Source organism: Pongo abelii, chromosome 1, assembly GCF_028885655.2.
Source record: "Pongo abelii isolate AG06213 chromosome 1, NHGRI_mPonAbe1-v2.0_pri, whole genome shotgun sequence".
Lineage (NCBI taxonomy): Eukaryota > Metazoa > Chordata > Mammalia > Primates > Hominidae > Pongo > Pongo abelii.
The window spans coordinates 94984352-95011463 of NC_071985.2; the positions used below are offsets into that span (position 1 = coordinate 94984352).

General features: G+C 45.3%; 2 protein-coding genes and 1 long non-coding RNA gene across 7 annotated transcripts in view; 1 reads left to right on the forward strand and 2 right to left on the reverse strand.

Moving 5' to 3' along the window:
• Positions 1-27112, reverse strand: part of MSTO1 (misato 1, mitochondrial distribution and morphology regulator) — a 54599-nt gene that overhangs the window by 9272 nt on the left and 18215 nt on the right. For all 5 annotated transcript variants that reach the window (XM_063723539.1, XM_054547823.2, XM_054547821.2 and 2 more), the window contains exon 2: positions 19366-19419. In XM_063723539.1, the coding sequence (XP_063579609.1) occupies positions 19366-19407 (42 nt within the window). In that variant the 5' untranslated portion in view covers positions 19408-19419. The remainder of the gene's footprint in view (positions 1-19365; positions 19420-27112) is intronic.
• Positions 1542-19359, reverse strand: LOC129058497 (uncharacterized). Its single transcript, XR_010137724.1, has 3 exons — positions 15671-19359; positions 9776-9898; positions 1542-1692 (listed from the first exon to the last, which is right to left on the reverse strand). It is a non-coding gene; the product is annotated as an uncharacterized LOC129058497 (long non-coding RNA).
• On the forward strand, positions 14144-15674 carry LOC100451146 (claudin-6-like). Its single transcript, XM_054551617.1, has one exon. The coding sequence runs from the start codon at positions 14967-14969 to the stop codon at positions 15315-15317; it is 351 nt and encodes a 116-aa protein (XP_054407592.1). The 5' UTR covers positions 14144-14966; the 3' UTR covers positions 15318-15674.

Sequence of the window (27112 nt, forward strand, 5' to 3'; positions counted from 1 at the left end):
GTAGAGAGGAGGTCTCTCTATGTTGTTCAGGCTGGTCACGAACTCCAGGAATCAAGCCATCCTCCCACATCGGCCTCTGAAAGTGCTGGGATGACAGGAGTGAACCGTGCCCTGCCTGCAGTGTTTGCAGAAAAGTTTTCACCTATGAATTATTCAAGTTGTGTATTAGTATAGGAGTATTTAAAGTTTATATTTTTTGTGTCAATATTGGTAAGCCATATTTTTTTTGGAAATTTGTCCATTTCATCTACAAATTCAGAGCTATTACTACCAAGTTGTTTATTGTGAACTCATTTAACCTGTTTCACGTCTGCAGGATCTGTGGTGATGTGCTTTTTTACTTCAATATTGCTTTTGTTTTGTTTTGCTTTGTTTTGAGATGGAGTCTTGCTCTATTGCCCAGGCTGGAGTGCAGTGGCACAATCTCAGCTCACTGCAACCTCCACATCCCAGGTTCAAGTGACTCTCCTGCCTCAGCCTCCGGAGTAGCTGGGATTACAGGTGCCCACCACCATGCCTGGCTAATTTTTGTATATTTAGTAGAAATGGGGTTTCGCCATGTTAGCCCTGCTGGTTTTGAACTCCTGACCTCAGGTGATCTGCCCGCCTCAGTCTCCCAAAGTGCTGGGATTACAGGCATGAGCCACTGCACCCAGCCCAATATTGTCTGTTTTAAAGGCAAAAAATTATCTGTTTTGTGTCAATAGTAAATCAGTTTTTATCAATTTTAATATTTTTAAATATTTAATTTTATCATTTTTTGAGACAGGATCTCGCTTTGTCACTCAAGCCGGAGTGCAGTGGCACAAACATGGCTCGCTGCAACTTCGACCTCTTGGGCTCAAGCCATCCTCCCACCTAAGCCCCCCAAGTAGCTGGGACTACAGGCGTGCACTATCACACCCAGCTAATTTTGCATTTTTTGTAGAGATGCGGTTTCACCATGTTGCCCAGGCTGGCTTTGAAGTCCTGGGCTCAAGCAATCCTCCTGCCTCGGCCTCCCAAAGTGCTGAGATTACAGGCCTGAGCCACTGTGCCCTGCCAGCCAGTATTTTCAACGTACAAAATTTTTGTTTTAAGTTTTGTGTTTAGTAATTTCACAATCATTTAATTTGAATTACTTTCTCATTTCCATTCTGATCTTTTTTCCTGACCAATGGGCACATCAGAAAAGTGTGTTTTAATTTCCAGACACGTGAGGAGTTTCTACTTCTCTTTTTGTTACTGGTTTCTAGTTTAAATTGCATTAGAATCAGAGTACATGGCTGTATGATTTAAATTCTTTGAAATATATTGAGTTGGTTTATGGTCCATTGTCAGTCAGTTTTGAACAGGTTCTTTATGTGCTTCAAAAGAAAGTACATTCAGAAGTTTTGGGATTTGATAGGTGGAAGGTGAGGCCAGAAAGGCAGGCCCACTCCGTATAACTTCTATTAAAAAAGATCTGTGAATAAGTGGACCCATGCAGTCCAAAAACGTTGTTGCTCAGGGGTCAAATATAATGACCTGATGTATTTTCTACTTTGTAGAACAACAAGTGCTTATTAAATTAATAATATGTTTATTGAAGCATTATTTCATAGTCTTCCATCTTTCTAGAGGCTTGGCGATGTCCAAGTTCAGCTTTAGGCAACTAAAGTTGTTCTCTTTTCTCTCTGTCTTCCTGGGTTAAAAAGGATGACTGTATTTAGACTGTCAAAAATAAAATATGTGAATGTAAAAGAACTTCTACCAAAAAAAAAGTTGTTTTGAGATTTAATTTTTTTTTTCTTTTGGAGACAGAGTCTCGCTCTGTCACCCAGGCTGGAGTACAGTGGCGTGATCTCAGCTCACTGCAACCTCTGCCTCCCAGGTTCAAGCGATTCTCCTGCCTCAGCCACCCAAGTAGCTGGGATTACAGGTACCTGCCACCATGCCCAGCTAGTTTTTGTATTTTTAGTAGAGACGTGGTTTCACCATGTTGTCCAGGCTGGTCTCGAACTCCTGACCTCCAGTGATCCACCTGCCTTGGCCTCCCAAAGTGCTGGGATTACAGACGTGAGCCACTGTGCCCGGTCTGGGATTTCATCTTTAAAAATAATTCCATTAGGAGAAGTGTGTTAATCGTGCTATTCAATCTTTATGTTCTTACCAATTATTTTGTCTCTTTTACCAATTACTGAAGTATATTAATTCTGTAACCATGATATTCTATTTATTTTTGTAATTTTTGTTTTCTTTTATTTTCTTTTGTTTTTTGAGACAGAGTCTCATTGATGCCTAGGATGGAGTGAAGTGGTGTGATCTCAGCTCACTGCAACCTCCGCCTCTCGGGTTCAAGTGATTCTCCTGCCTCAGCCTCCTGAGTAGCTGGGATTACATGCATGGGGCCACTCGAGTAGCTGGGATTACAGGTGCACGCCACCACGCCCAGCTAATTTTTGTATTTTTAGTAGAGATGGGGTTTCACCATGTTGGCCAGGCTGGTCTCAAAGTCCTGACCTCAAGTGATCTGCACAACTCAGCCTCCCAAAGTGCTGACATTACAGATGTTAGCCCCTGTGCCTGACCAAAGTGAATGCTTTCTAATCCATTTCTGCTTGGAGCCTTGAAGAAACATACATAAGGGATTCTGATGAAAATGTCCAGAATGAGACTCTGGCATCTGCATTTTTAACAAGCTGTTAGGTGACTCTGCTTTATATCCAGAGTTGAAGGCCCCTGGTCTAGACAGGGTATCCAAGAATCACCAGGGTAAAGAAGAATTTTTCCAATACATTTCTGGTTCCCTAAAAAGATCTTGTCTGGAGAAAACCATGTAGTTGGAAATGTGCTTGCGAGGGATTGGAGGCTGTACCTTGAAAAGTCAATGAATCAACTAGATTTCACTTTGCTACCCACAAAATGGGAACAACTTACTGTTGCCTATTTATTTCACATGGATAAATGAGTTTCAAGTTATGAGTCCACTGTGAGCAAAACGTATGAAAGAAATTAAAAATGATACAGTTATTCCAACTCCAGTATCAGTTCTCCATGGTCTGTTGGTACCCAGGGCACAAGGAGGACAGAATCCATATAAAGACTACCTAGTACTCAAATTCTGGGAGTCTTGTCACCTGGCTCAGGAAGCACTCATTTGTTGTTTTTAGTTGTTGTTGTTTTGAGATGGAGTTTTGCTCTTGTTGCCCAGGCTAGAGTGCAATGGCAAGATCTCCACTCACTGCAACCTCTTCCTCCTGGGTTCACGCGATTCTCCTGCCTCAGCCTCCCAAGTAGCTGGGATTACAGGCATGTGCCACCACACTTGGCTAATTTTGTATTTTTAATAGAGACGGCGTTTCTCCATGTTGGTCAGGCTGGTTTCGAACTTCCGACCTCAAGTGATTCACCCACCTCGGTCTCCCAAAGTGCTGTGATTACAGGCGTGAGCCACCGAGCCCGGCCAGGAAGTGCTCATTTGTAGTTTTGAAATTCTTCAGCTAGGTTGAAGTCTCTAAAGGTTGATCAAAGCGCTGTTTGTTGTAGTTGGACTGCAGAAGATCCCGGCAATTTTTCACCCAAAGATGAGCTTAAAAAAAGGCAGAAGAGGCTGGGCGCGGTGGCTCATACCTGTAATCCCAGCACTTTGGGAGGCTGAGGTGGGTGAATCACGAGGTCAGGAGATCGAGACCATCCTGGCTAACACGGTGAGACTCCGTCTCTACTAAATATAAAAAAAATTAGCCGGGCATAGTGGCAGGCGCCTGTAGTCCCAGCTACTTGGGAGGCTGAGGCTGGAGAATGGCATGAACCCGGGAGGGTGAACCGAGATTGTGCCACTGCACTCCAGCCTGGGCGACAGAGTGAGACGCCATCTCAAAAAATAATAATAATAAAATAAATAAATAAAAGGCAGAAGAAAACAAACCAGGCAGAAACTGCATTGAACTGGAAATATTCCAGCCTCTTTAAGTTATGGGAAATGACTTTAGTTTCCAATATATATTTCTTTTCTTTTTTTTATTTTTTGAGACAGTGTCTTGCTCTGTTGCCCAGGCTAGAAGGCAGTGGTGAGATCACAGCTAACTGTAACCTTGAACTCCTAGGCTCAGGCGATCCTCCTGCCTCAGCCTCTCAAAGTGATGGTGAACCGCTGTGCCTGGCCTTGTCAGGTCCATCTTAGACTAAACATTATCATTAGAATCAATATATAAATCAGGCCAGGTACAGTGGCTTACACCTGTAATCCTAGCACTTTGGGAGCTCAAGTTGGGCGGATCACTTGAGGTCAGGAGTTCAAAATCAGCCTGGCCAACATGGTGAAATCCCGTCTCTACTAAAAATACAAAAAAAAATTAGCCAGGCATGGTGGCAGGTGCCTGTAATCCCAGCTACTCAGGAGGCTAAGGCAGGAGAATCACTTGAACCTGGGAGGCGGAGGTTGCAATGAGCCGAGATTGCACCACTGCACTGCAGCCCGGGCAACAGAGTGAGACTCCATTTCAAAAGGAAAAAGAAAAGGAATAAATATACAAGCAAGGCTGGGTGTGGTGGCTCAAGCCTATAATCCCAGCACTTTGGGAGGCTAAGGTGGGTGATCACCTGAGGTCAGGAATTTGAGACCAGCCAGACCAACATGGTGAAACTCCATCTCTATTAAAAAAAAAAAAAAGGCCCAGCGCAGTGGCTCATGCCTGTAATCCCGGCACTTTGGGAGGCCAAGGGGTCGGATCACGAGGTCAGGAGATCGAGACCATACTGGCTAACACAGTGAAACCCCGTATCTACTAAAAATACAAAAAAATTATCCGGGTGTGGTGGCGGGCGCCTTTAGTCCCAGCTACTTGGGAGGCTGAGGCAGGAGAATGGCGTGAACCCGGGAGGCGGAGCTTGCAGTGAGCCGAGATCGTGCCATGGCACTCTAGCCTGGGTGACAGAGTGAGACTCTGTCTCAAAAAAAAAAAAAGAGAGAAAAGAATCAATATATAAAGCATACCAAGTGGATTAAAAATCACTTCTGCGTACTAGCGGGTTTGAAAGGTAAGTCAGAAAATGTGGATGTTATGTGAGTAGCCTTGTTTAAAAAAAGAAAATGTAGGCCAGGCGCCGTGGCTCATGCCTGTAATCCCAGCACTTTGGGAGTCCAAGGCAGGTGGATCACCTGAGGTCAGGAGTTCGAGACCAGCCTGGCCAACATGGCAAAACCCTGTCTATACTAAAAATACAGAAATTAGCCAGATGTGGTGGCGCATGCCTGTAATCCCAGCTACTGGGGAGGCTAAGGCAGGAGAATCTCTTGAACCTGGGGGATGCAGGTTGCAGTAAGCCGAGATCGTGCCACTGCACTCCAGTCTGGGCGACAGAGCGAGACTCTATCTCAAAAAAAAAAAAGAAAGAAAGAAAATGTGGATGCACACAATATTTAACAAAAAAAGGGATATATGCAAAGTGTAATATCCCTTAAGTTTTGACAACCTATACTGACAACTCTAGAATGCTGATAAATAGTAAAAGGCTCTGTGGGTACTCAGAATTGTTAACCGATGGCAAAAAAATAAAAAACAAAAAAAACCCCGTGGTGACCTCTAAGGCAAGAGTTTATGCTCATGGGTATTAAATATCAAAAGAAGGACTGCTTAGCATCAAAAGGCTTCAGGAAGCTTTTAGCCCAATTTCCTTTTGTCACATTGACTTCACCTTGTAACCTGCTTGGCAGTGATATCATGAAGAAATTATGATGGATGAGCTCAGACTGCTGTACATCTGGAGCAAAGGCTTTTCTTTTTTTTTTTTCTTTTCTGAGACAGCGTCTTGTTTTGTCGCCCAGGCTAGAGTGCAGTGGTGCGATCACGGCTCACTGCAGCCTCCTCCTGGGCTTAAGCTCAGGCAATCCGTCTGCCTCGGCTTCCCAAAGTGCTGGGATTACAGGCATGAGCCATCGTGACTGGCAAAGGCTTTTCCTTTAGCTATCAGATCTCTGTTAGAAAATTAAAGCTACAAGGCTACCACGGTAACAAGATAATTGAACCTAACAGAGAAGACAAGACAGGAAGCTCTTACCATCTGGAATACGTAGTATCAGCCAGTCCTGTTTTGTACAGACATGAGTAACATGGCAAAGACTGAGTGTTTTTCCGGTTCCCTTCTCTCCATCTAAAGTACATGTTGTTAAAGAAAACATGACTACAAGGTGACTAGAAAGGTCACTTGTACTGTCAACAGTACTTATGTTTTTTTTGTTGTTATTGTTGTTTGAGACGGAGTCTCGCTGTGCTCTCCAGGCTGGAAAGCAGTGACGTGATCTTGGCTCACTGCAACCTCTGCCTTCTGGGTTCAAGGGATGCTCCTGCCTCAGCCTCCCAAGTAGCTGTGATTACAGGTGTAATCACATGGTATACCACCACGCCTGGCTAATTTTTGTATTTTTAGTAGAGACAGAGTTTCACTATGTTGACCAGGCTCATCCTGAACTCTTGGCCAAAAGTGGTTTGCCTGCCTTGGCCTCCCAAAGTGCTGGGATTACAAGTGTGAGCTACCGCACCTGGCCAGTGTTGATGTTTTTTAAAGAAATCCTGGCTGGGTGCGGTGGCTCACACCTGTAATCCTAGCACTTTGTGAGGCCGAGGCAGGTGGATCACCTGAAGTCAGAAGTTCAAGAACAGCCTGACCAACATGGAGAAACCCTGTCTGTACTAAAAATACAAATTAGCTGGCCGTGGTGGCACATGCCTGTAATCCCAGCTACTTTGGAGGCTGAGGCGGGAGAATTGCTTGAACCAGGGAGGCAGAGGTTGTGGTGAGCTGAGATGCGTCATTGCACTCCAGCCTGTGCAACAAGAGTGAAATTCCATCTAAAAAAAAAAAAGAACTTCTGGCTGGGCGTGGTGGCACATGCCTGTAATCCCAGTGCTTTGGGAGGCTGAGATGGGCAGATCATCTGAGATCAGGAGTTTGAGACCAGCCTGGGCAACATGGTGAAACCCTGTTTCTACTAAAAATACAAAAAATTAGCTGGGCGTGGTTGCGCGTGCCTGTAATCCCAGATACTGGGGAGGCTGAGGCAGGAGAATCGCTCGAACCCAGGAGGCGGAGTCTGCAGTGAGCCGAGATCGTGCCACTGCACTCCAGCCTGGGCAACAGACTGAAACTCCGTCTCAAAAAAAAAAAAAAAAAAGTAGTGGCTGGGTGCTGTGGCTCACGCCTGTAATCCCAGCACTTTGGGAGACCAAGGCGGGTGGATCACCTGGGGTCAGGAGTTCGAGACCAGCCTGACCAACATGGTGAAACCCCCCTCCCTACTAAAAATACAAAAATTAGCCAGGTGTGGTGGCACATGCCTGTAATCCCAGCTACTCGGGAGGCTGAGGCAGGAGAATCGCTTGAACCTGGGAGGCGGGGGTTGCCGTGAGGCAAAATCACGCCACTGCACTCCAGCCTGGGCAACAGAGCGAGACTTCTTCTAAAAAAAAAAAAAAGTTTGGAATTACCTGTCAAATCCTACATCAATCCAATTGTTTTGTGAGGATTTAGTTTCCAGCTTGTTGCCCAGGCTGGAGTGCAATGGCGCGATCTCAGCTCACTGCAACTCTGCCTCCCAGGTTCAAGTGATTCTCCTGCCTCAGCCTCCCAAGTAGCTGGGACGACAGGCACCCGCCACTATGCCCTGCTAATTTTTTGTGTTTTTAATAGAGACGGGGTTTTACCATGTTGACCAGGCTGATCTCCAACTCCTGACCTCAGGTGATCCGCCTGCGTTGGCCTCCCAAAATGCTGCAATTATAGGCGTCGGCCACCACGCCCAGCCTTATCTTCTCATCTGTGACCAAGACTTTGAAAAGTGGATAAGGTCTGGTATTCACTCATGTCTTTGTCTTTTGTATTTTTGAGGCAGGGTTTTGCTCAGTTGCCCAGGCTGGACTGTGGTAGTGCAATCACCGCTCACTGAGGCCTCGGCTTCCCAGGCTCATAAGATCCTCCCGCCTCAGCCTCACAAGTAGCTGGGACCACAGGTGTGCACCACCACACCTGGCTAATTTTTTGACTTTTTTTGATAGAGATGAGGTTTTGCTATGTTGCCCAGGTTGGTCTTGAACTCCTGAGCTCAAGGGATCCTCCCACTTTGGCCTCTCAAAGTGTTGGGATTACAGGTGTGAGCCACCATGCCTCGACCATTCATCTCTTAAAGCTGGAAAAGACATCTCCCATTGTTTTGAGACAGTCTGCTACCCAGGCTGGAGTGCAGTGGCCCAATCTCAGCTGACTGTAGCCTTGACCTCCTGGGCTCAAGTGATCCTTACAGCTAAACCTCTTGAGTAGCTTGGACTACAGGCACATACCACTGTGCACTGCTAATTAAAATTTTTTGTGTGTGGAGTTGGGGACTCTCTATGTTGCCCAGGCTAGTCTTCAGCTCTTGGGCTCAAGTGATCCTCCCACCTCGGCATCCCAAAGTGCTGGGATTACAGGCATAAGCTACTGTGCCCAGACTCATTTTTTATCTTAGCCAAGAATGCTGGTTGCTGTCCCCAAACCCAGTATGTATATAAAGGTGGCCTAAATGATGATGCCAATTGCTCGTCAAAGTAAACCGTAGATGTAGGGGTAGCAGAGACAATTCTTGCCATCTGGATTCTTCTGTGCTGTGTATAGAGATGCTCCAGTCATGTGACAAGATCATCTGCATGCTGCTGTTTCCATAGAAACCCCCAGAGGAATTGGCAGATAAAAGGACTGCAATTACAGAGAAAGCTGAAAGACACTTCAGTGGCTTGATTCGTTTATTCTATTTCATTTTGTGTTTGTGAAAATAGGTGAAAGCTACAGATATATTTAAAACACACCCTGCTGAGATCATGTTTTGGGTAATGGGTGATTAGTTTTTCTTTCCACACAGACTATATTAAGATGGGAAGACTCAGAGGGTAGGGGAAGGGAAAGAAAGCTATTGGTTCCTCACATTACAGCACAGACCACAAATTAATTTCATTTATGAGAGGCAGTAACAAAAAGAAATCAATATCCAGTCTAATGGGGAACTGGACCAGAAAATGCAACACTAGATACTGCTGGAATCCTGGCTTCTGCAGACAAAATTCACTTTAAATGCTGCTCTTCTCATAACAAATCAAGTTAGTTCCCTCTCCAGACCCTAGGAAATCCACTTACAAAACTGCAAAATAGCACCAGATTGGGTATTAGAAAAATTGGGTTCTGGGCCAGGTGTGGTGGCTCATGCCTGTAATCCCAGCACTTTGGGAGGCCGAGATCAGGAGATTGAGACCATCCTGGCCAACATGGTGAAACTGTGTCTGTATTAAAAATATAAAATATAAAAATTAGCTGGGTGTGGTGCTGTGTGCCTGTAATCCCAGCTACTTGGGAGGCTGAAGCACGAGAATTGCTTGAACCCAGGAGGTGGAGGTTGCAGTGAGCCGAGATCACAGCACTGCACTCCAGCCTAACAACAGAGGGAGACTCCATCTCAAAAAAAAAAAAAAAAAAAAAAAAAGAAAAAGAAATTTAACTTAATAAGTATTGAGTATTCGACAACTCTATGCTCAGCAAAATCCATGGCACTAGGTGAATTCACTAGTCAGGATTACATGAGAGCAGGTATGGACAGAGCTGGCCAGCATATGTTACCACAGTATCAGACAGGGACAGGGAGAATCTGGGTTCCAGAGTGCTATCTCAGGTGCACTATCTGAGTAAATGCAAATCTACTGAGGTTCAGTTTCAGTTTTCCTACGCAAAACAAGGACAAGAACACAAGTTATAATCCCCGAGAAACCCCATATATATATTAGTAACTCACCAGTTTATTATCATTGGTGTGGGAAATAGCTCTGGGACTCTAAACTGGAAACTGGTTATCTAGGTGAGCAGAAATGCTTTGGCGAGCCTGGGTCCCCATGTGTAAAAAACATTCAGGGTCCAACTATAAGAGAAACCATTTCAATGTTTTGGGGTTATCAACTTAATTTTTTTTTTTTTTTTTTTGAGACCAAGTCTCTCGCTCTGTAGCCCAGGCTGGAGTGTAGTGGCGTGATCTTGGCTCACCGCAACCTCTGCCTCCCAGGTTCAAGCTATTCTCCTGCCTCAGTCTCCAGAGTAGCTGGGATTACAGCACGCGCCACTGCACCCAGCTAATTTTTTGTATTTTTGGCAGAGACAGGGTTTCACCATGTTGGCCAGGCTGGTCTTGAACTCCCGACCTCAGGTGACCCGCCCACCTCTGCCTCCCAAAGTGCTAGGATTACAGGCGTGAGCCACCGCACCCGGCCGGCGTTATCAAACTTTTTATGCTTGCTATAACACTGAGAAGGTGAGCCATGTCTGCAACAGGGATGTCGCTAACATACATTTTCCTTCTATGTATAAAGGATCCTTCTTATTATTTATAATTCACTAAGTCCAATGACATTATTCATATTCTGTATCTGTTCCAGTCTGTGTATTGTCTTATTAGGGATCTGTCCCATATGGAAACAAACAATTCTGTCAGGGATTGTTCAGGAGCATACATAACATAGCCATTAAAAAACCTGAAGCAGAGGCCGGGCGTGGTGGCTCATGCCTGTAATCCCAGCACTTTGGGAGGCCGAGGCAGGCAGATCACGTGGTCAGGAGATCGAGACAATCCTGGCTAGTGCAGTGAAACTCTGTCTCTACTAAAAATACAAAAAAATTAGCCAGGCGTGGTGGTGGGCGCCTGTAGTCCCAGCTGCTTGGGAGGCTGAGGTGAGAAAATGGCATGAACCCGGGAGGCAGAGCTTGCAGTGAGCCGAGATTGCGCCACTGCACTCCAGCCTGGGCAACAGAGCAAGACTCCATCTCAAAAAAAAAAAAAAAAAAAAAAAAACGAAAAGAAAACAACAATAAACCTGAAGCAGGAAAGCGTTTTTGTTTTTGTTTTTATTTAGACAGAATCTCGCTCTGTCGCCCAGGCTGTAGTGGTGTAGTGGCATGATCTTGGCTCACTGCAACCTCCGCCTCCTGGGTTCAAGCAATTCTCATGCCTCAGCCTCCCAAGTAGCTGGTATCATAGGCATGCACCACCACACCTGGCTAATTTTTTATATTTTTTGTAGGGACAGGGTTTCGCCATGTTGGCCAGGCTGGTCACGAACTCCTGATGTCAAGTCATCTGCCCACTCTGACCTTCCAAAGTGCTTGGATTACAGGCATTACCCACCCATGCCTAGCCTTTAATTGGCATCTTTATCTCTAAATCTTTGATGTTTCATCTTTCATAGTCTTTCAGCTTACCAAATAATAGGTTTAACATTCAGCTAATCAAAAAACTTGGGAGCCAGGTGTGGTGGTCCACTCCTGTAGTCCCAGCTACTTGGGAGCAAAAGTGGAAGGAGTGCTTGAGGCCAGGAGTTTGAGATCAGGATGGGCAATGCAGTGAAACCCCATTAAAAAAAAAAAAAAGAGAGAGAGAGAGAAACAAGGCTTAGATGGTTCCAGAATGATGTCAAAATAAGTCTCAAATTCCTTAGCATGACAAGGCCACTGTGATGACTTCAATCCAAGTTTCTAGTTTCATTTATAGCCATAGGACCATGCTAAAACATGTCATTTTACTGCTTCGATATTTCTGCTCATTCTACTTCAACTTACCTCTCTCCCCATTTATTTACTTATTTATTTATTTAATTTTCTTTTTGAGAGTCTCACTCTGTCACCCAGGCTGGAGTACAGTGGCATGATCTCTGCTCACTGCAACTTCCCCCTCCCAGATTCTAGTGATTTTCGTGCCTCAACCTCCAAGTAGCTGGGATTACAGGCGCCTGCCACCACGCCTGGCTAATTTTTGTATTTTTAGTAGAGACGGGGTTTCATCATGTTGGCCAGGCTGGTCTCGAACTCTTAGCTTCATGTGATCCACCTGCCTCGGTCTCCCAAAGTACTGAGATTACAGGTGTGAGCTACCATACCTGGCCCTCTGTCCCCATTTAAATCTTACCCATTCATCAAGTCTCAACTCAAATGTCACATCCTCAGTGAAAATTTGCCAGACACCTCCAGTCAAAAGTAATTCTCTTTCCTTACTGCTAATAGCACTCTTTACACTGCACGGCAATTTTTTTTTTTTTAGACGGAGTCTTGCTCTGTTGCCCAGGCTGGAGTGCAGTGGCATGATCTCAGCTCACTGCAAGCTCCGCCTCCCGGGTTCACGCCATTCTCCTGCCTCAGCCTCCCGAGTGAGTAGCTGGGACTACAGGCACCTGCCACCACACCTGGCTAGATTTTTGTATTTTTAGTAGAGACAGGGTTTCACCGTGTTAGCCAGGATGGTCTCGATCTCCTGACCTCGTGATCTGACCACCTGAGCCTCCCAAAGTGCTGGGATTACAGGCGTGAACCACCGCGCCTGGCCCGCATGGCAATTTTATTACACTGCCTTGAGTTGTACTCATGCCTACTGTTAACTGAGTATCTATTAGATGTAAGGCAATACAGCATTGTACATGTACTAGTTTTAAACCTAGAAATCCTAGAAGATAGGCAGAATATTATCAACCCTGTGTTATGATGGGGAAGACAAGGTTCAGGGAAGCTGAGTAATTTTGATTAAGGTCACAGAGTTAGTAGATGGTGAACCAGAATTCACGTCCAAGTTTGTCTCACTTTAAAGTATCTATTTTTTAGAATTGTATCATGTTACGTTACACATGTTTGTCTTCTTGGCTACACACTTGGAAGAGAAGGAATCAGATTTCATCATTCATTTTAGTATCTCCTTCTCTGAGTACTTAATACACTATAAGTACTTAGTCCTTTGCCCTCAAATAATCTGCCATTGAAGACATGCAGTGAAGGAGTATGTAAAGCATCCACTAAGAACAGTAGGCCAGGTGCTGTGGCTCAAGCCTGTAATCCCAGCACTTTGGGATGCCAAGGCGGGCAGTTCACTTAAGGTCAGGAGTTTGAGACCAGCTTGGCCTAAATGGTGAAACTCTGTCTCTACTAAAAATACAAAAAAATTAGCCAGGTGTGGTGTTGCATGCCTATAATCCCAGCTACTGGGGAGCCTGAGGCAGGAGAATTGCTTGAACCTGGGAGGTGGAGGTTGCAGTGAGCCAAGATCGTGCCATTGCACTCCAGCCTGGGAGACAGAGCAAGAGTCCGTCTCAAAAAAAAAAAAAAAAAAAAAAAAAAAAAGAAAGAAAGAAAGAAAGTAAACTGCTCTGTAGGAAATTTAGGTATACACAGAAACCTCTGAACCATCACTTGTAGATTTTAATATAAAGTAACTGTAAGCCGGGCACAGTGGCTCTCTCCGAGCACTTTGGGAGCCCAAGGCAGGTGGATCACTTGAGGTCAGGAGTTCGAGACCAGCCTGGACAACTTGGGGAAACGCTGTCTCTACTAAAAATACAAAAATTAGCCAGGGCATGGTGGCAGGCACCTGTAATCCCAGCTACTCAGGTGTCTGAGGCACAAGAATCACTTGAACCCGGGAGGCACACGTTGGAGTGAGTCGAGATTGTGCCACCGCACTCCAGCCTGGGCAACAGAGTGAAGCCCTGTCTCAAAAAAAAAAAAAAAAGTAATTGTCAAGTACTAGAGTTACTCCAGCTTTGTCTGAGAATGTATGACTGTAAATTACAGCAGAAGCAGCAATGCTTGGGAAATATCCAAATATCCAAATCATTCTCTACACTTCTCAGCCTCCCTTGCAGAAACGGGAGGGGTCATGTGATTCCTTTGGCTAAAGACCTATGAATGGAAATAACTTGTGTCATTGTGTCCTTTCTAATCAGAGCCAATTAAGTGTGAGGTATAAATTATCTCTCCCTCCCCACCTTAAAAGCTACATGTTGTGATGTATCCCAAGAAGGTAAACTTTTGTCCCTCCATCCAGACTTCAATCTTGCTTGCAAAGCCTTTTTGAAAGACAGGAACAGCAAAAACAAAGCAAAACACATGCACACAACACAAACAATATCCTTTGTGTTAGGCCACTGAGAATACAAGCCTTGTTACTTCAGCATAGCAATCTGAATAATACACCCTCATACTACTTAAACGCTACTCAATTCTATCTACCGGAGAGAAAGCACCATGCCTCTTTACAAAGCAGAGTGGAAAACAAACTATTCAAGGGCCACAAGGTGGTGCTATTTCTACAGTAATGTGATGACATTTTTGTTATACTTTTTTTTTTGACATAGGGTGGGGTCTTGCTATATTGCCCCAGTCTCAAATTCCTGGGCCCACATGATCCTCCTGCCTCAGCCTCCCAAGTAGCTGAAACTACAGGTACTTTTTGAAGCAAATTAAAAGCTAGCAAAATGGAATCTTTTTTTTTTTTTTGAGACGGAGTTTTGCTCTTGTTGCCCAGGCTGGAGTGCAATGGTGTGATCTTGGCTCACTGCAACCTCTGCGTCCCGGGTTCAAGCAATTCTCCTGCCTCAGCCTCCCTAGTAGCTGGGATTACAGGCATGCGCCACCACGCCTCGCTAATTTTGTATTTTTAGTAGTGACGGGGTTTCTCCATGTTGGTCAGGCTGGTCTCGAACTCCCGACCTCAGGTGATCACCTGCCTCGGCCTCCCAAAGTGCTGGGATTACAGGTGTGATCCACCGCGCCTGGCCTACAGCAAAATGGAATCTTTAGTTCTTAAAGTTTTATATATGGTATCACTCAAGTAGACTGTTGTTTCCAGAGAAAACAACTATCTGTACTATTGCCTCTGTACAGTTCCAGAATGAACATCCTGCAGTTTCTGAAAGAGCATTTGTGGGCCAATCTAGAAGATCACTGTGATGGTTAATATTAAGTGTTGACTCAGCCTAGGAATTTCCCTTATCTCCTTCGCAGTGCAGCTCCTTCAATCTCACCATGGCCTCTGCCAGAATGCAGATCCTGGGAGTTGTCCTGACACTGCTGGGCTGGGTGAATGGCCTGGTCTCCTGCGCCCTGCCCATGTGGAAAGTGACCGCTTTCATCGGCAACAGCATTGTGGTGGCCAGGTGGTGTAGGAGGGCCTGTGGATGTCCTGCGTGGTGCAGAGCAGCGGCCAGATGCAGTGCAAGGTGTACAATTCACTGCTGGCGCTGCCGCAGGACTTGCAGGCTGCATGTGCCATCTGTGTCATCACCCTCCTTGTGGCCCTGTTCGGCTTGCTGGTCTACCTTGCTGGGGCCAAGTGTACCACCTGTGTGGAGGAGAAGGATTCCAAGGCCCGCCTGGTGCTCACCTCTGGGATTGTCTTTGTCATCTCAGGGGTCCTGACGCTAATCCCCGTTTGCTGGACAGCGCATGCCATCATCCGGGACTTCTATAACCCCCTGGTGGCTGAGGCCCAAAAGTGGGAGCTGGGGGCCTCCCTCTACTTGGGCTAGGCGGCCTCAGGCCTTTTGTTGCTGGGTGGCAGGCTGCCGTGCTGCACTTGCCCCTCCAGGGGGTCCTGAGGCCCCAGCCATTACATGGCCCGCTACTCGACATCTGCCCCTGCCATCTCTCGGGGGCCCTCTGAGTACCCCACCAAGAATTACATCTGACATGGAGGGGAATGGGGGCTCTGCTGGCGCTAGAGCCATCTGGAAGTGGCAGTGCCCAACAACTTTGGGATGGGTTTGTATCTTTTGTTTCTGCCTCCTGCTATTTTTCTTTTGACTGAGGGTATTTAAAATTCATTTAAAAACTGAACCAAGAAGATGACTTAGACTCCCACTTAGGCTCTGCTGTTTCTCACCCTTGGATGATGGAGCCAAAGAGGGGATCCTTTGAGATTCTGGATCTTGACATGCCCATCTTAGAAGCCAGTCGAGCTGTGGAACTAATGTGGAGGCTGCTTGCTGTGCTGGCCTTTGCAACAAGACAGACTGTCCCCAAGAGTTCCTGCTGCTGCTGGGGGCTGGCTTCCCTAGATGTCGCTGGACAGCTGCCCCCCATCGTACTCAGGCCTCTGGAGCTCCTCTCTTCACCCATGGAAAAGCAAGTGATCTGTTAACAAAGGACTGCCCACCTCTGGACCTTCTGACCTCTGGCTCCTCTGTCCTGGATGTCCACCCCGCAGGGTCAGGTCCCAGCTATGTAGACCCCCGCCCCCACCTCCAACACTGCACCCTTCTGCCCTGCCCGCCCCGCCTCACCCCCTTTACACTCACATTTTTACCAAATAAAGCACGTTTCGTTAGTGAAAAAAAAAAAAATTAAGTGTCAACTTGATTGGATTAAAGGCTGTAAAGTATTGTTCCTGGGTGTGTCTGTGAGAGTGTTGCCAAAGGAGATTAACATTTGAGTCAGTGGACTGGGAGAGGCAGACCCACCCTCAGTGTGGGTGGACACCATCTAATCACCTGCCAGGGCAGCTAGAACAAAGCAGGCAGAAGAAGGTGGGATGAGCCGACTTGCTGAGTCTTCCAGCCTTCATCTTTCTCCTGGGCTAGATGCTTCCCGCCCTTGAACACTGGACTCCAAGTTCTTCAGCTTTTGGACTCTTGGACTTACAACAGTGATTTGCCAGGGGCTCTCAGGCCTTTAGCCACAGACTGAAGGCTGCACTGTCAGCTTCCCTACTTTTGAAGTTTTGGGACTTGGACTGGCTTACTTGCTCCTCAGCTTGCTCACGGCCTACTGTGGGACTTCGCCAGATGGTGTGACTCAATACTCCTTAACAAACTCTCCTTCATATACACTTCTATCCTATTAGTGCTGTCCCTGTAGAGAACCCTGACTAATACAGTCACCCTGAATGAAACTAATAAAAAAAGAAAACCACCAAAACTTTCTCTCACGAACAGCAGTCTGGCCTCAGGTCTTTCTCGTCTGTTATTCAGAAAGAGGAAATTTTTTTTTTGAGATGGAGTCTCGCTCTATTGCCCAGGCTAGAGTGCAGTGGCGTGATCTCAGCTCACTGCAACCTCAACCTCTTGGGTTCAAGTGATTCTCTTACCTCAGCCTCCCAAGTAGCTGGGATTACAGGCGTGTGCCACCACATGCCAGCTAATTTTTGTATTTTTAGTAGAGACGGAGTTTCACTATGTTGGTCAGGCTGATCTCAAACTCCCGACCTCAGGTGATCTGCCCGCCTCAGCCTCCCAAAGTGCTGGGATTACAGGCATGAGCCACCGCGCCCGGCCGAGAGAGGAAATTTGTTTTAGCCTTGTAATATGATCAGTTGAGTCCAGAATCCATCCCTCTGCTGATCCTTGCTTTCGTTTCATTTTATAATAATGGGTTATTTTATGTATTAATATATAGGCCTGAGGGAAGGGGGCACATGCAGGGAGAGCCATACAGGAGGAAGGGCTCCTTTTCTAGGAAATCTAATCTGTAATTAAATAATCAGCTGAAAATAACCAAGTCTTTCTGGCTCAGTTCTGAGCCTTTCAGGATCTCCTACTGACTCGACTAATCCAGCTCAGGTGCTCCTCTTTGGTGCTGTAAGAGCACCATACTGAAATAGTCATTTTTTCATGATTCTACTGGACTGTAAGCTTCTGGAGAACATGGACCATAAAATGCAATAGAGCACAGTGGTTAGGCCACAGGCTTTGAAGTCAGACAGACCTGGCATCTTGTGTGGGCTTTGCAACCTCACAGGCTATTTCCTCAGGTAAGTCACCTAGCCAATCTCATCTTTAGTTTCTCCATCTGTAAAACAAGGATATTATCTCGTTCATGGGTTGATCATGAGGATTAAAAAAATAAAACACTTAGTGTAGTACCTGGCACATAATAATACCCAACAAATAATAACTATTATTAGTGAAACGAGGCATCTTAGAATTCTGAGTACCTGCCATATAGAAGGTACTAAAAAACTATTTGGTAAATAAATGAAAAAATGAAGTAAACCAGCAGAATGGTCTTTTTCATGTACAATTTTGTTTTTTAATCATTTTAGATGCTAAAATTGTAAATTGGCAACTTTTTTTTTTTTGAAAAAAAAGCCTCTGTTGCCAGGTTGGAGTGCAGTGGCTCAGTCACGGCTCACTGCAACCTCCGCCTCCCAGGCCAAAGTGATTCTCCTGCCACAGCCTCCCGAGTAGCTGAGATTACAGGTGCCTGGCACCACGCCTGGCTAATGTTTGTATTTTTTTAGTAGAGAGTGTGTTTCACCATTTTGGCCAGGCTGGTCTCGAACTCCTGACCTCAAGTGATCCACCCACCTCGGCCTCCCAAAGTGCTGGGATTACAGGTGTGAGCCACGGCGCCCAGCTGGCAACTAGTTGTTCTTTTAAATACTTCATTAAAGGAGAATTATCATTAATTCAACTAGAGAAAAAAAGTTAATAAAAATTAACTACAGTCAATCTTAGTTATGTGTTATGGGAAAATATTAATTATCCTATCCCATGGTAAATTCTCAAGCACAGTTATTCTTTTTTTTTTTTTTTTTGAGACGGAGTCTCGCTCTGTCGCCCAGGCTGGAGTGCAATGGCGCGATCTCGGCTCACTGCAAGCTCCGCCTCCCGGGTTCATGCCATTGTCCTGCCTCAGCCTCCCAAGTAACTGGGACTATAGGCGCCCGCCACCACGCCCGGCCAATTTTTTTGTATTTTCAGTAGAGACGGGGTTTCACCGTGTTAGCTAGGATGGTCTCAATCTCCTGACCTCGTGATCCGCCGGCCTCAGCCTCCCAAAGTGCTGGGATTACAGGCGTGAGCCACCACGCCCGGCCTTTTATTTATTTATTTATTTTTTTGAGACGTAGTCTCACTTTGTTGTCCAGGCTGCAGTGCTACAGCACAATTTCGGTTCACCGCAACCTCCACCTCCCGGGTTCAACGGATTCTCCTGCTTTAGCCTCTGGAGTAGCTGGGATTACCAGCGCGTGCCACCACGCCCGGCTAATTTTGTATTTTTAGTAGAGACGGGGTTTCCCCATGTTGGCCATGCTGGTCTCGAACTCCTGACCTCAGGTGATCCTCCTGCCTCACCCTCTCAAAGTGCTGGGATTACAAGCGTGAGCCACGGTGCCCGGCCAAGCACAGTTATTCTACTGAAAACTGTTACAGACGAAGTTCTCCAGAACATTTGACTCTACATACCATGAATCCATCTAAAAAGAAGAAATCTACTTAAAGACAGTATTCAAGGCTGGGTATAGTGGCTCATGCCTGTAATCCCAGCACTTTGGGGGACTGAGGCAGGTGGATAACTTGAGGCCAGGAGTTTGAGACCAGCCTGCCCAATATGGCAAAACTCCATTTCTCCTAAAAGTACAAAAATTTGACAGGTATGATAGTGTTCATCTGTAATCCCAGCTACTTGGGAGGCTGAGGCATGAGAATTGCTTCAACCTGGAAGGCAGAGGTTGCAGCGAGCCGAGATTGTGCCACTGCACTCCAGCCAGGGTGACACAGCAAGACTGAGTTAAAAAAATAATAATAAAAGGCAGTATGCACAAAGTGTTCAGATCAGCCATCAGTCCAGACTCACCTTATGGATCCTAGAGATAAGCCTTGTTATTCCTTTCAGCATTGTCCTTGTACTCTTAAAAAAAAAAAGTGAAAGGTAAAGCACAAATAGGAAAAAATATTTGCAACATGGGGAACTGACAATGGATTATTATGGGTTAGTAATATGGAGTAATATCTAGAATATATAAAGCATGCCTACAGTCTAATAAAGAACAATGAGCAAAAGACACAAACAAGCATTTCACAGAAAAGAAACACAAATGGCTAGCAAACCCATGAAAATATTTTTCAACCTCATTACAAATCAGGGTAATGCTAATTAAAACCATGAAAATGAGATACCATTCAAAGCCACCGTATTACAAAAATAAAAAAGTCAGGGCCAGGCATGGTGGCTCATGCCTGTAATCCCAGCATTTTGGGAGGCCGAGGCAGGTGGATCACCTGAGGTCAGGATTTCGAGACCAGCCTGGCCAACATGGTGAAACCCTGTCTCTACCAAAAAAAAAAAAAAAAAAAAAGAGAGAGAAAAAGAAAAACACTTCTACTTGTACGCTGAGAAATAGAAATAAAGATGTTCATATTAGCAGAATACAAATTATAAAAAGACTGTAAAAGAAAAATGTCCATATGTCCACTGACAGAACATTGGATAGATACAGTTATAGAATGGAATACTGGAAAGCAATACAAAGAACAAATTACCATTACATGCATCAATATGGATCTCAAAAATGCATACTGAGTGAACACTATTACATCTAGCATAGTATGACATGTAAAATAAAAAACCAAAAAACTTCATTGATTATTTGGGGGATATATATATAGGAAAACTGAAACAAAAAGGCAAGAGAATGATAAGAACAACAAATAGAATAATGGTTACTCTTAGGGAGAAAGGAAAAAGATTGGCGCAGGCACACAAGGAAACTGATAATAAGCTATTACTAACACTGGATAATGGATACATGAGTATTTGTTTTATTATTTTTATAACGTGTATTATATTAATTATTTTGCATGCTAAAAATACTTAAAAAGCCTGAATCTTTTGGAGCTAAAAGAGATTTAAAATACTTAAATGTAACTCTCAATATCCAGTAGTTACAAAATAACTTAAGTTAAATGTCTATGTAATTGATTAGTTCATTTTGGCTATCATTTTCACTTTTCTTTTCTTTTTTTTTTTTTTTTTGAGACGGAGGAGTCTTGCTCTGTCACCCAGGCTGGAGTGCAGTGGCACCATCTTGGCTCACTGCAACCTCCGCCTCCCGGGTTCAAGCAATTCTCCTTCCTTAGCCTCCCAAGCACCTGGAACTATAGGTGCCCGCCACCACACCCGGCTAATTTTTTGTATTTGTAGTAGAGACGGGGTTTCACCGTGTTAGCAAGGATGGTCTCGATCTCCTGACCTCATGATCCGCCCGCCTTAGCCTCCCAAAGTGCCGGGATTACAGGCGTGAGCCACCGCGCCCGGCCCTCATTTTCACTTTTCTTGCAACCAAAATCTTTAAAGCAACAACAGAGTTGTACCCATTTAACCGAATAGTTAGTGAGCACCTACTATGTACCGGGCCCCGTGAATATAATGGTGAACAAACTGTTATAGTCCCTGACCTTATAATCAAGGAACTTAAAGTACAGCCAAGAGAATCACATAGGCTGGATATGGTGGCTCATGCCTGTAATATCAGCACTTTTGGAAGCTGAGGTGGGAAGACTGCTTGAGCCCAGGAGTTTGAGACCAGCTTAGATGACACAGTGAGACCATCTCCACAAAAAAAAAAACCAAAACAAAAAAACCTGGCACGGTGGCACATGCCTGTAGTCCTAGCTACATAGGAGGCTGAGGCAAAAGGATCACTTGAGCCCAGGTGTTCAAGGCTGCAGGGAGCTATGATTGCACCACTGCACTCCAGCCTGGGTGATACAGTGAGATATTGTCTAAAAAAAGAGAGAGAGCGGGACAGACTCATATAAATTCCTTTAAATTTTATTTCCTTTTTCTTTCTTTCTTTCTCTTTCTTTCTTTCTTTTTTTTTTTTTTTGAGACAAAGTCTCACTCTGTTGCCCAGGCTGGAGTGCAATGGCAAGATCATAGCTCACTGCAGCCTTGAACTCTTGGCCTCATGTGATCCTCCTGCCTCAGCCTTCCAAGCAGCTGGGACTATACATGCCCATTGCCTGGTTAATTAAAAAAATAAATTATTTTATTGGTAGAGATAAGCCTTCCTATGGTGCCCAGGCTGGTCTTGAACTCCTGGGCTCAAGTGATCTTCCTGTCTCAGCCTCCCAAATGCCAGGATTACAAGTGTGAGCCACCATGCTCTGCCTCAAGTTTGTTATTTTTTATTTTTCTTGAGACAGGGTCTTGCTCTGCCACCTAGGCTGGAGTACAGTGGCACAATCACAGCTCACTGCAGCCTCAACCTCCCGTATTCAAGCGATCCTCCCACTTCAGCCTCCCAAGTAGTTGGGATTACAGGTGCAAGCCACAGTACCTGGCTTTTATATTTTGTAGAGACAGGGTCTCGCTATGTTGCCAGAGCTGGTCTTTCCTGGGATCAAGTGATCCTCCCGCCTCAGCCTCCCAAAGTATTGGGATTACAAGCGTGAGCCACCTGCCCAGCCATACTATTTAATGAAGACGCCAAAGCACTCCTAAACTCAGTCATTCAAGAAGCATATGACATGCTTCCACACGCCCACACTACACAGAGTCTATAGTGGTGAATAAGACTGGGATGGTCTCTACTGGCCTGCCTGCCTTTTTACTTGTGGGATTTCAGGGCTCCTTTTCTAGAGTGCAATGTCACTCCAATACTATTTGACCTGCCCCACTGTGCTCCCCAGATCTTCTCAATGCTCCCCGGCGCAACCACTAATGGAAGAGCTGTGGACTAGGAAGCAGGCTGGGTACTGGAGAGGAAGGAGTGTGTGACATGGTCCAGATGCACTTCTTTCCATAGGTGTGCCTGTGGACACTGGAGCTATTATTTTGCCTACGTTATAGACACTATGAGAAATGACGGTCAGAACGTGTAATCAGCTTCCATTCTAGGACACTATCATCTTGAACCCAAATTAAAATAAATGATCTACCAGCATCCAGACTTAAACATTTTCTCCACTGAAGCCTTGCTTAAATTCTTCAGTATTTCCTCACTACTTTATTATTTTGCGAGATCGGGTCTCAGTCTGTTGCCCAGGCTGGAGTGCAGTGGCGATCATAGCTCACTGCAGCCTCTAACTCCCAGGCTCAAGCAATCCTCCTGCCTCAGCCTCCTGAGCAGCTGGGACTACAGGCATGTGCAACCACCTGGTGGCTATATTTTATTTTTATAGAGATGGGGTCTGGCTATGTTGCCTGGGCTGGTCTTTAACTCTTGGCCTCAAGTGATCTTCCTGCCTTGGCTTCCCAAAGTGCTGGGATTGCAGGTGTGAGCCACTATGCCTGGCCCTCACTAGTTTTCAAGTAAAAAAAAAAAAGATGTATCTTCTATATGGGAATAACAAGATACTTTAAGAAGAAGGGGAAGGACCAGGTGCACTGGCACACATCTGTAATTCTAGCACTTTGGGAAGCCCAGGCTGGAAAAAATCATTTGAGGCCAGGAGTTGGAGATCAGCCTCGGCAACGTGGCCAGACTGCAACTCTACAATTTTTTTCTTTTTTTAATTTGCCAGGCATGGTGGTCTGTGCCTGTAATCTCAGCTACTTGGGAGGCTGAGAAGGGAGGATCACTTGAGCCCAGGAGTTCAAGGCTGCAGTGACCAGTGCACTCCAGCCTGGGCAACGGAGTGAGATCCTGCCTCCACAAAAACAAAAAACAAAACAAAAACAAAGTTGCAGGTAGGTGGGTAAGGAGAGAAAGAAATCTCAAAGGTCTCACCCTAAAGCAGACAACCTAGACTAAATCACATTTCAAAATATTTTAAAATACCTATAAGCGGCCGGGTGCGGTGGCTCATGCCTATAATACCAGCACTTTGGGAGGCTGAGGCAGGTGGATCACGAGGTCAGGAGTTCAAGATCAGCCTGGCCAAGATGGTGAAACCCCGTCTCTACTAAAAATACAAGAAATTAGCCGGGCGTGGTTGTGGGCACCTGTAATCCCAGCTACTTGGGAGGCTGAGGCAGAGAACTGCTTGAACCCGGGAGGCGGAGGTTGCAGTGAGCCGAGATCGTGCCACTGCACTCCAGCCTGGCGACAGAATGAGACTCTGTCTCAAAAAACAAACAAACAAAAAATCTATAAGCAGAAAAGTCCTATCAACAAGCCAAATCAACACAAAAGAGAGGAATGTTTGCTTATTCTATTTTCCAGGGTATATACAAATCAGGACTCTGCAAGATAAGGCTGAATGCCACTAATACTATGAAAAATTGAGTACTGATTTCTGCTTTCAGTCTTTTCATGTCATTTGAACACTTCTCTGCAGAACACAAGTTAAACATTTTACTTATAACTGGAGGGTAGGTAAGGGACAGGTTTCCTATGAAAAATGACTGATGGTTGGCCGGGTGTGGTGGCTCACACCTGTAATCCCAGCACTTTGGGAGGCTGAGGCGGGTGATCATGAGATCAGGAGATTGAGACCATCCTGGCTAACATGGTGAAACCCTGTCTCTACTAAAAATACAAAAAATGATTGAACTCAGGAGGTGGAGGTTGCGGTGAGCCGAGATCATGCCATTGCACTCCAGCCTGGGCAACAAGAGCGAAACTATGACTCAAAAAAAAAAAAAAAGGCCGGGCGCTGTGGCTCACGCCTGTAATCCCAGCACTTTGGGAGGCCGAGGCGGGCGGATCACGAGGTCAAGAGATCGTGACCATCCTGGCTAACATGGTGAAACCCCGTTTTTACTAAAAAATAGAATAAATAAGCCGGGTGTGGTGGCGGGCGCCTGTAGTCCCAGCTACTCGGGAGGCTGAGGCAGGAGAATGGCGTAAACCCGAGAGGCGGGCTTGCAGTGAGCCAAGATCGTGCCACTGGGCGACAGAGCGAGACTCCATCTCAAAAAAAAAAAAAAAAAAAAAAAAAAAGCCAGACATGGTGGTGCACATCTGTAGTCCTGGGTACTTGGAAGGCTGAGGCAGGAGAATTGCTTGCACTGGGGATGCAGAGGTTGTAGTGAGCCAAGATCGTGCCACTGCACTCCAGCCTGGGTGACAGAGCAAGACTACATCTCAAAAAAAAAAAAAAAATTATGGTAAAAATTAAAGATGAATGATAATTATCTCCAGCCTAATAGGAAGCCAAAACAAACAAAATTCTCAAAAATGTCATTAATATACTTCTCCAGGCCCGGCGCAGTGGCTCATGCCTGTAATCCCAGTACTTTGGGAGGCTGAGGCAGGAAGACCACTTGAGGTCAGGAGTACTGGTCAACATGGCAAAGCCCCATCTCTACTAAAAATACAAAAATTAGGCCGGGCGCGGTGGCTCACGCCTGTAATCCCAGCTCTCAGGGAGGCAAGAGGCGGGAGGATAGCTTGAGCCCAGGAGTTCGAGACCTGCCTGGGCAATATAGTGAGACCCCGTTCTCCAGAAAAAGGAAAAAAAAAAAAAAAAAAAAAAAAAAAAGACAAAAAAATACAAAAATTAGATGGGCGAGGTGGCACACGCCTATAATCCCAGCTACTTGGGAGACTGAGGCATGAGAACTGCTTGAACCCTCCCAGGTTCAAGAGGACGTTGAAGTGGGCTGAGATCACGCCACCGCACTCCAGCCTGGGCGACAGAGTGAGACTCTGTCTCAATAATAATAATAAAATATAAAGTAAAATAAAATACTTCTCCAATATTTTTCAACTGCCATCATTCTGAGGTTTTCCCCATTATCTGCCTCTAGTATTCCAAGACAAAAGAGTTCTGCTTCCAACCACAGTCTTTATTTAAAATGTAGATAACGGCTGGATGAGGTGACTCACACCTATAATGCCCACACTTTGGGAGCTGAGGTATAAGGATCACTTGAGCCCAGGAGTTCAAGACCAGCCTGGCAAGATAGCAAGACCGCGTCTCTTAAAAACAATTTAAAAATAAAATAAAATGTAGATAAATCCCAGAGACAAATAGTTGCCTTAGTCTTTTGAAGCTTTTCCAAATGCATGTAAAAAGACATTTTTTTTTTTTTGTATTGGTAAGAATCTGTAAGAAACCACAGATTCTTACACACTATTGTATTTAAAACTCTGTCGCTACTCTGATGAAACTGTTTAGGTAGTGTTAGAGCATTACAGTTCTCTCTCTTTCTTTTTTTTTTTTTTGAGACAGAGTCTCACTCTGTTACCCAAGCTGGAGTGCAGTGGGACAATCTTGGCTCACTGCAACCTCTGCCTCCTGGGCTCAAGCAATTCTCCTGCCTCAGCCTCCCGAGTACAGATGCATATGCCACCACACTCGGCTAATTTTTTGGTGTTTAGTAGAGATGGGGTTTCACCATGTTGCCCAGGGTGGTTTTGAACTCCTCAGCTCAGGCAATCCGCCCACCTTGGCCTCCCAAAGTGCTGGGATTACAGGTGTGAGCCACCGCACCTGGCCAAATTATCTTTCTTTAAACAAACAACAAAAAGAGTATTCTTGCCTAGACAGGCCAAATGTAACTTCAGAAGGAAGTCAGAAACAGCCTGTGCCGAATTTAGAAAGGTATCCCAAAGACTATGTGCTAAAACTTCAGTGCAGTGGTGTGATTGTGGCTCACTGCAACCTTGACCTCTCAGGCTGAAATGATCCTTTCACCTCAGCCTCCCAAGTAACTGGGACCACAGGTGCACACCACCACGCCTGGCTAATTTATTTTTAATTGTTTTTGTGGAGACAGGGCAGGGTCTTACTATGTTGCCCAGTCTGGTCTCAAACTCCTGGGCACAAGGGATCGTCCTGCCTCCATCTCCCAACATGCTGGGATTACAGGTGTGAGCCACCACACTCAGCCCTTTTTTTTTTTTTCTTAGAGTCAGGGTCTCATTATGTTACCAAGGCTGGTTTCAAACCGCTGGCCATGCAACCTCTCACTTCAGCCTCACAAGTAGTTGGGATTACATGTGTGAGCCACTATACACAGAGAGAATAACAGATTCTTTTTTTTTTTTTTTCTTTTTGAGATGGACTCTTGCTCTGTTGCCCAGGCTGGAGGGCAGTGGCCCGATCTCGGCTCACTGCAACCTCTGCCTCCTGGGTTCAAGAAATTCTCTTGCTTCAGCCTCCCAAGTAGCTGGGATTACAGGTATACATCACCACGCCTGGCTAATTTTTGTATTTTTAGTAGAGACGAGGTTTCACCATTTTGGCCAGGCTGGTCTCAAACTCCTGGACCTCAAGTGATCTGCCTGCCTCGGCCTCCCAAAGTGCTGGGATTACAGGCAAGAACCACAGACGCTTAAGATTATGTCGACCTAGTCTAAGGATTGAACTAGTTCAGAACTAAATTAGTGCTACATTGATCTTAATATTAATCACTGAGTATTTTTCTGAAATAGGCTCTATAATAAGCAAATTAAAGACATTATCTCACAACAGTCCCATCAGGTACACGTTATTATGCTCAGCTGAAAATAAGTATGGATAGATTAATTAACTCCAAGGGTATATATCCTAAAATCTGGCAGTTTTAGAATTGAAATCTATGTTTGACTCTCAAGCCTTTCCCATTAGCCACTATATATGCTACACTGTCAATCAGCAAATGCCTAACAATTTCCAGTGATGGGGAACTCAATAGGTAGTCATTATAGTTTTTACACAGCTTTTAATAA

Bases quoted from the DNA above. Each gene is read 5' to 3' on its own strand.
- LOC100451146 (XM_054551617.1), top strand. From the start codon at position 14,967: ATGTCCTGCGTGGTGCAGAGCAGCGGCCAGATGCAGTGCAAGGTGTAC.